This window comes from Amia ocellicauda, chromosome 17 (assembly GCF_036373705.1).
Source record: "Amia ocellicauda isolate fAmiCal2 chromosome 17, fAmiCal2.hap1, whole genome shotgun sequence".
NCBI lineage: Eukaryota > Metazoa > Chordata > Actinopteri > Amiiformes > Amiidae > Amia > Amia ocellicauda.
This window is the reverse complement of record NC_089866.1, coordinates 23,049,121-23,058,637: the sequence shown is the minus strand read 5'-3', so window position 1 is coordinate 23,058,637 and position 9,517 is coordinate 23,049,121. Positions and strand designations below refer to the sequence as shown.

Here is a 9,517-nt window from a genome sequence, read left to right as displayed (position 1 = left end):
ATACAGATAATGGATCATAGAAATGCCATGTCCATTATTATTTATTTCTTAGCAGACGGCCTTGTCCAGGGCGACTTACAAAATATCATAGTAATACAAAGTGGGTAGGTGATTTATTTATATATATTTCGAGCGACCTATAAACATCTGGAATGGCACCTGAGCGCTGTCCCTGCACAGCTGCACTCAGCGACACAATCCCGAGTTTCAAAAGGAGGATCATTTGCAGTGGGGGTTTGGTCTGTCCCTCCTCCCTGCAGCCAATCAGCGCCCAGCTCGCTCCTCCCTGCAGCCAATCAGCGCCTATCTCCCTCCCTGCAGCCTATCAGCGCACAGCTCCCTTCGGTCCCACTAATGTGCCGTTTTATTTGCAGGGAAAATATATCGTGACAGGAAGGCTGAAACCAAAGTGGGGGAATCTGCCTGATCTTCCCACCGGAGACATGAAAAGGTAATATCTTTAGGAAACGTATAGACAGGCGTGATGCATGTATTTAGAAAACGCTTGAGGTGTTTCTTTAGCTCTGTTGTAAATGTTGTTTCATCTTAATGTGTGCATCTGCATTTCAACATCTGTTCCATAACTACAGTCAACAGAGCTTACAATTATATATTTATTGCGTTTCCCTTGCAAGGATGCAGAATGATTTAAGACTGACTTCTGCCTCCTAATTTACTTTGCATTATGCAGTTACATTTTTTGTACCCCAAAATGGTACAGAACATAATAACTGCGTGTGTATATATGTATAGCCTATATAAATATATATCGGTATATTTATATATATTTACATATATCTGTGTGTGTGTATGTGCATACATATATATGTATATACATATCCTAAACTAAACCATATAATTATGATTCTTCAATATTTATTTCAGTTCTATTGGTTCTATTGCAGAAATGCTTTTATGTCCAATTTCACACAAATTACAGTTTTCCAAGAAAATATAATCTCCAGTGTCAGGCACTGCCAGGTATGTTTCACTGTATCGACTGTGTATCGGGCCGCAATCTTGCACTCTGTTCAGTGGAGTTAGAGGCCTCTGATTTCTATGTGGTCTGCAGATTTTACATTATTAATCTTCACGGCCTGTTTTGCCATATATTCCTATGTAAACAATGCAGATTTTCATATGAAAGCGACGAGAAAACTGTCAGGACGCGGGCAATCTGCATCCCACACGGGTTGTTTTTGCTGTACTTACACTGTACTACAGCATTGCGGGTGTCCGCCGGGTCCTAAGGTCTCATGGGTTTCCCTTATTGTGACAGAACCAGGTCAAGTAAAATTGTTCTTCTGTTAAAGATACATCCTGAATAATTTACATCCTGAACATCCTTACCTATAGCGTTTATTATTATGATTACTGTTAGTTTTACTACTACTACTACTACCAATAATAATGATCTTATATACAGTACTAGTCATGTAGTATATAGGTACTTGGTAAAAGTAATATATTTCTTGCACATGCAGTCTATACATCTACAATGTATATCAATTATTCTGTTTGACATTAATTAATGATAGTCCTATATATTTTCAAACAGCGCTGTGATGTTTCATTCTGTTTAGCTGATTCATTCTGAGCAAAACGAATAGGTATGTCATTCCCTGCTCTGCACATGGTTAACGAAATCAATAGGAATTGCTGCTTTGTTTAGGTGTAGTAATTGAATGTCACAGTTACGCTGATGAAGTGGCATCTCAGACGAGTCTACTGTGATGTATTCATTAACCTGTGGTTTGCTGTCCACTTCAACCCCGCGCTTTACCAGATGAGGGTGTGAGAACAGTCAGCTTGTCTAAATAGATTTGCATCGGTCCAAGTACAAAGTGGGGGAAGGCTGAACTAGAATCTGCATCTCACCTGCAACAGATTCAGTTTACCCCCAATCTAGGCATTGTGGGCACAATCCTGGGCAGGTCGTTGTGTAATTGTGTATTGCCGTCCCTAATTGTGTAACAATACACTGTCTCAAAATCTCATATAATGAATGTATACAAAAACGTAGGCTTGAATTTAAATGTTTAAATGCACTTGAAGCTGGCCACATTATTTTCTTCATCTCTTTAATTTTCTTAAAGAATTTCAGACGGATAAATCATTAATAATCTACACATTACCCAAGCTAACATCCGAGTTCCCTTCTTAAGTCTGCTGTTTTGCTGCCTCCGTATGTTTGGAGTGAGTGCCTCCCTTGTTCCAGATGGTTCAAATCCACCTCATTTTGTTATTTTATTACTCCCCCCCACAACACCACCACCACCACCACCACCACCACACATGCTAATAAAGGGGAGCCCATGTGACAGTGATTTGACAAACACTAGCATCTGGAACAAGATGGACTGACACAATTCAAACATCTGTTTGTTTCTAGGGCAAAGAACACATTCTTCAGCTAGGCAATATTAGCCACTGATGGTGAAGCTTTGGGTTTAAGCAATTAACACTCTGCTTGTGTTGTCATTCTACACACAGGGTCATTGGACAGTGTTTTCTCTCATTGTATTGTGAATGCTAGTTAGAAATGTGCTTTTGAGGCATATACCTTTTGAAGTTCAAATTTAGATTCGTAATGGGAATTGGTATAAACTAAAGACAAAATTCTTAAAAAAAACATGTGCAAAAACCGTTTCTGGCTATGTCCCTTGAATCTTCACTAACTCCTATTCATGCAACTTAAAACTAATTGGGGAATAAAGTCCTAATGTGATTATTTCCTGGGAAAAAAGCATTTGTCCTATCCATCTCAGAAGAGGTTTTGGTTTGCCACAGATGCTGCAATTGCATGCATGGCTTCATGGTTAAGACACTTAATCTACACCTTTATTTTGATCTTTTTAATTGGTATTACTCATACCCCCCCACATCCTCCCCTCTTCCATTGCTGGAGAATGCTATGATGGAATATACTGTTATATAAGGACATTCGAAACAGATATAATTATCAGTGTCAATACACCTTGTAGATTCTGCGTATTCTTCCATTTTTATTTATTTTAATAGCAAGTAGTTACAGAGCTTTAAAGGACACCCTGAGAGAGTTGGTAAAATGTATTGCTGTAAATGTTTCTGTGAATAAAGAAAGGGTTTTTTAATCTTTTGATGATTGTGGTTTTACTTTTTTAAGGAATGTTTTTATTTTTTTGCTGTGCACCAGAAAGCATTAACATAGCTATTACTTGCTTGTGAGTAGGTGGAACTTACTTATTTTAGTCTTAGGGTGATGGTTGTATAAACATTTGCTGTGCTGTGGCTTGTGTTTTACTGTGTGACTAACTGAAGGAAGCGAGTGGGTTGCTTGTTAGAATTTTGCTCACTTTAGAAAGCATGTCATTTCAGCATCCCTGTTTAGACGTAATGTACTGTCAAATTAAGCCTGATCAATAACCAGCCTCCTAATCATTTTGTAAATGGTTGGTTGATATCTAAGCTATTGCAGAAAAACCTCAACCTCGGGTCAATTCTCATATCATCATTGACTTTGCAAAACCACATTCTAAGTATAGAACAGTGAACTAAGATATTGTACTTGCAGAGATTGGCCAAGCTTTCCGAAGTGTCTTTATTATTTCAGTATTAATTCACCTATGTTTATTGTCTGTAAAAATCTACACTAGAACATTTAATAGTGCTTAGAATTAAACTTAGACTTCCAAACTCTATGTACGTACTCATGTGAATGTAAATATCTTCTCGTCTGTCTAACTGATGCATGTATTTTAATGGAATCTCTTTTTTAACATTGTGGAGCACTTGTAAATGCAGCTGCTCTCATGGCAGTAAAATGGAAAGGTTATCACAGGCTCGAGTAATGCATTAAACGAAAACATCCGATTCCTTCCTCTCACTTGCGTTATTGTAATTCTGGTCAGCTTACATTCTGACCCTATCACCCCAGCGAAGGGGAACCGAGATAGCATATCCATTTAAATAGCTCTTACAGAAAATTGCATGGAAAATCCCCAAGCCTGTGTCTGTTTAAACTAAGGCTGTTTACAACTGGACTGAAACTAGGACAATCCCTGTTTGTAGTGTTTGGATAGGTCCCACACCCTGCCTTCTTATATTTCTGAAAAAGAAGCTTTAATCAACAGCCAGGGTAGAGCTGTATCTGACGGCTGTGGAATAACAGCAGCCTCCTGGTAGTGTAGCTCCAGCAAGCTTTGGGGAATTTGGCACGTCCACTATTAGGAACATAAAAACTGTGTAGCACAACAACTGAATCCTGTAGCCTAGTGTAATCCCCATGATCTCTGCACCACATCTAGCTGGTTTTGTGAAGATCCTAGTGTATAGGATTCAGTGGCTTGAGCTGGCAGTGTCTTCCGAACAGGAACTAGTTGTATTGTTAAAAAAAAAGAGAGAAGGGTTTCCTTTCTTCACTTTTGAGTTTCGAGTTTCAAGTTTCCATCTCTGCTGCCAATATCTGTAAAGCTTCAAAGACTGAGTGGTTTCAATCTGTCTGTCTCCCCCTCTTATTGTATGCTGATTTTATCTCTCCCATATAAGGCTACACTTTGAGGAATAAAAAGAAACATATATGTAATGGAATGTTAATTTCAGTCAAATAAATTCCAAATGATGTATGTTTATATATCATAAGCAAGTGTTTGTTTCCAAGGGTTTGATTAACAGTGAAACGCTCTAAAAGACAGCTATTGTGCAGCTCAAAAATATTGCTTTGAATCCTGTCATAGAAATGAGAGACTGTTCAAAGGACCTTCTGGCAGAATTTGCTCACAATGGAAACACTATTGTACTGTACGAGAAAAGGTCACGTAATTGGACAATATTCGTCTGCCATGCATGTAAACACGAAAAAAAAAATCTCAATATAAATTAGTATCTATTTATAGTCTAATGATTGCAGTCTCACTGACAGAAAAAATAAAGCAATACCATAACAGGAAGCATAAGTCCCTCCCTGACTAGTCTTTTTCATTTATTTATTTTGATATGTAGACAGTGCTGCTGTAGGTAGATGACAGGACTGCTTCAGACAGGACAGAAATACAGCAGAGTGATAGTGGGTTAAGGTGCCCATGCCCACTCCTGGACTTCCTGTGTAGCACCGTCTGCTAAAGTGCACCTTAACTGTGGTGCACAATTTAAGTGTCCTAGCAGTGACTCTACCAGACGGATGACTCTACAAAGACGCTTAAGAGCACGGGCAAATTCTGCATAGCCAATCTAAACTGGCTTTACCGAGACAGCAGACGCATGTTGACAGTCTCCGGAACAGTCGAACAAAGAGCCACAGATTTCCCACTCGGAAAGATGTGGGAGGCTGGGAGAACAGACAAGGGACTGACATTCTGTTGAGGTGGGAGAAAAACGCTGGGGTGGGTTTTAACTGCTGTAATAAAAAGCCAGGGGCACAGTGAGGGGGTGCATACTCCCACGTGGGATGTACCTTGTATTGCTGAGAGAGAGTTGCACTTTCAATGTTTTTCTTTTCTTTCTCCTGCGTATTAGCTTTCCTGTTTGCTCAGCCCCAGCAATGAATCCGTAGATGCTAACAAACAGACATATATGCCTTGTCTTTCTGGTTTCTTTCTTTTATTGAATTTAGTGTAGTTAACTAGGAAATTACAGACAAATGGATCACACTACTCCAGGTGCAAAGAAAGATTTTAGTTTACATTAGCTGCAGAATAACGAGAGAACCAATGGATAAACTAATTGGAGTACTTGGAGAAAAACTGTTCAGAAATTGACTAAATTGAGTACGGTATCCCTTTTAAATTGAGGGTATCTTCTTGTAGTAGTCAATGTCTCTTCATGCTTCATGGATTATTGTTCAGTCTCAGTCCAGTTGATTTGTACAGAGGTTTGCATGGAAATCTATCTGTGGTATTTGTTGAAATTACCCTCAAATTTAGACTGACCCACAGACCTCATATGGATGATTATGTATTTCAATTCTGCATAGCAGATGCAGCAGCAACAATATTAGGCTACATAAATGCACACATCTGTGATTAAGGGATCTGTAAATATGACAGATTTTCAGAAAGCTAGACACACACTGTTCTGATAGGGAATTTTGGATTCAACCTTACTATTTTTATTCTGTAAAATACCCTATGCAAAATGACATACTTTCTATTCTAATTGTATTTGAAGGAGTTGAGCTTTAAGGCATAAAAGCCTATTTCTTCTCTGTTTTATTTATTTATTTTGCATATGAAAAGCTGTTTTATTTATACTATAATTAAACAGGGAGCTTGCAAAATACTGTATATATATATATATGAGGGCTGTGTACAGAAACATTTTTCACTGAGCAATATATCTAGTGTTGTTGTGTTTTTAAGTCAAGAAAGGTTATTCCATGCGAAGGCTTGAACAATGTCTTGAGCTATGTTTAATATGTCTTGCATGGGAAATTAAGCACATGTCCTGGCCTGTGATGCATTTCTGGCAGCATGTAGCTTTTGGAATCTTCTTAAAGTAAACCAAACTAAGTCTAGCTGCTGCTTTGCTGTCTTGTTTATAACATGAAACTAAAGAAACCATTGCTTTCAGTTGACCAGTTCTTGCATGTGGGAAATAGTGTTTAGGATCTACAGAAGATCATGATGCTCTGTTAGTCAGCATTCCTTGGTACCCGTACAGTCTCATGTTGATAGGGTCAACCAGTAGAATAATGAAATAGCTCAAAGTGACGTTACGGAGCCCAGAATTCAGACAGGTGGTTTTGAAGCTTGCGTTAAGGCAGGAGTCTTAACTATCCAATCAACTAGGCAGTCCTACATTTTTTTTATTTGACTCCAGATAGATTTCCAAATGTCTCTTATACTTGTACTCTCTGATTTCATTTATCTTACTTTTATCCCCCATCCCAACCAAGATCCTTCAGCTATAGTTATAGCTCTTACAGTTTTGATTTGCTCTGTATTTCTGTCTCACTGAGGCTTTATTTTCAGATGGCCTTCTATAGTCTGAAGTAGCTAGATTAACTACATTTCCCTGCATGTGCTGGAAGCGAACAGCTGACAGCTGCTAGTGATCATCGTTTCAATTTTGGAGCTAGGCAGTTCTATTAATTTCATTGAATTTATCCCTGTTTTCATTCGGTGTTAGCTCAATTGATTGCACTCAGAGTGCTCGACAGACCTGAAGTTGGGATTGGTGGTGATTAAAAAAAAAAAAAAAAAATGGAAAGAAAAAAAAATCACATAGTTGGATATGAAAAGTGTTCAATAAACGTTATCATAAGCTCTCAAGTCTGTTATAAGTGAGAACTGAGACTGATTCGCCGCCCCCTCATCCCCTACTGTTTCCATGCCATTTTTGATGTGCACTATTGTCTTTAATTGAGATGTAAGACTGTAGAATCCTTACTAATTTGCAAAACCAGGTCAGTTAGATAAAGGAATTATTTATGCTAATCTGCATATGAAACAAATTGTAATTAAAGAAATTCCAGAAAGCCTTGTACCTTGAAGGATAGCAGATATATTTCAGCTAACAAGGTTTTTTCCCTTAAATCAAAATGGGCAGTATCACCAGATAGGGAATCTGCTGTACATTTTAATCCAATAGTTTTTTCATTCAAAACTGGAAGAAAAATAGCCCCAGAACATTCCATTTTAAGGAAAAGTTGAAGCAGTACAAAGGGTACAAAGAATACTTAATCTGGAATGCGGTAAAACCAAATATCTTCAGAGTGACCACAAATCGGTAGTAACACCATTGTTAGAAGTCGATCGATAAAATAAATGTACCTATAATAATATGATAAATAAACAAATGATACAGCGGAAATTCTGCTCTCCTCAACAGCGTCGCCACCTGAGCAACTGATGGACAAGCAGTCTGAAGAGAGCTGGGTCGGCCGCGATGTCATTATGCGTTTCGAGCCAGAGTGCTGCTGAGAAGACGCCTGTGTTCAGGGATGAGCCGAGCAGAAGCACCAGAACGCCCAAGCACAAGCACGCCCATCACCACCACCACCACCACCACCACCACCACCACCACGGCCACCACCACCACCTCCAACAGCACAAACCGCAGCAGCAAGACGACCCCTGTAGCTCCTCTCTCCTGAAACTCGGTGCCAGAATGGACTCCTTGATCGTGGTGACAGAATATGAGCCCAGCCCCGTCGACGGGGGAGGGGGGCGGCAGGACGGCCCAGATGTTGAAGACATGGACAGCTGCGACGGCCCCGAACCCGAGACCGCCACTTACTGCGAGCGGCTAACTGAAGCGGGGACCTTTGTCACTCTGACCCCCGGCCCTCACAGCCCCTGCACCCGAGAGGCTGGCGGCAGAGTGCGGCTCAACCTGTCCGACAGGAAGCTCTCTCTTCAGGAGCGCTCCCAGACGGCCTCGTCCCCCGGCAGCTCCCCCGGACTGAACGGTCGCTACATCTACCCATCCCTCCCCTACTCCCCTGTCACCTCGCCCCACTCCTCCCCGCGCCTGCCCCGGCGGCCCACTGTGGAGTCCCACAGAGTCTCCATCACAGACCTGCAGGTAAAGGCTTGATCTTCTCTGATTATTGATCTCAGAGAATCCATAGTCATAGCAGTGGGGATTGAGAACAGGGAGCAATGTTGTGAGAGAGGAAGTGTTTCCATACAAAACTGAAAATTACATTTCATCAGCTTTGGCAGATAACGTTAACCTGTGTCAAGATGGGGGACTTTCTGTTGCACCACTGGGAAGTGCCATGGTGTTTGTTGTGTTGAACATAGGAATGACACATCTTTTTCATTCGTCATCCGTGTAAGTGGCTATAAAAGTCAAGGAATGCCAGTCTGATCTTAACTCCAGATCTTTTGTAGGTGTGTTTTTCTTTTCTAATCTGGCAGAACACCTTTAGCAAAATGCCGTGGTCATCTTTTCTTGGTCAAAAACTCATGTCAGTCTCCAGTGGATGCATTGTAGCTGAGAATGTTGTTTTTCTGTTCCTGTGCCTACTTTAAACAGATTAATGAACAAGGACGAGGACACCTGAAGAGCTTTTATATTTCACTCCCAAAACACATTAAACTCAGCTGGATTCCCCCTCTCACATTTCCCAGTCTTTCCAAATGTAGCCACTGGGTATTCTCTGTGGCACAATGCATTAAGCAATGCCAATGACGCAGGCCACAGGGAAGTGCACGGAGAGCTGCAGTCTGTTGCTTGGAGTGCACCATTTTGGCCAAAATTAATGTCACCCTTAAAAAAACAAGGCTGTACTATCATCGTACTACCCTTATAAGGAAATACATTTTACTGGGAGAAGAAAACAACAAAACAAAACTCCAACGCAAAGATGTTTCCATAGCAACGCTATAGCTGCCAAGCAACAAAGATGATCTATAACTGAAGTCTTGTTTTTTCGTACATGTGATCTGAATTCTATAACTTCATCAGGGTAACACAAGAGTTCCTGAAATGAGTACAGCAATGCCAGATATTCTTGTCTTGTGTATATTATGACAGTCAACAGGAACTAAACCCTTTATTTATACCACTTTTGGAAATATTTGTTCCTCATTTT

The 9,517-nt window shown here is 40.2% G+C and overlaps 1 protein-coding gene across 2 annotated transcripts in view; it reads left to right on the top strand.

Annotated features, from left to right (window-relative positions):
* Positions 1 to 369: 369 nt before the first annotated feature.
* camkk2 (calcium/calmodulin-dependent protein kinase kinase 2) overlaps positions 370 to 9,517 on the top strand; it is a 22,762-nt gene continuing 13,614 nt past the window's right edge. For both annotated transcript variants that reach the window (XM_066688714.1, XM_066688713.1), the window contains exons 1-2: positions 370 to 451; positions 7,807 to 8,502. In XM_066688714.1, the coding sequence (XP_066544811.1) occupies positions 7,864 to 8,502 (639 nt within the window). In that variant the 5' untranslated portion in view covers positions 370 to 451; positions 7,807 to 7,863. The remainder of the gene's footprint in view (positions 452 to 7,806; positions 8,503 to 9,517) is intronic.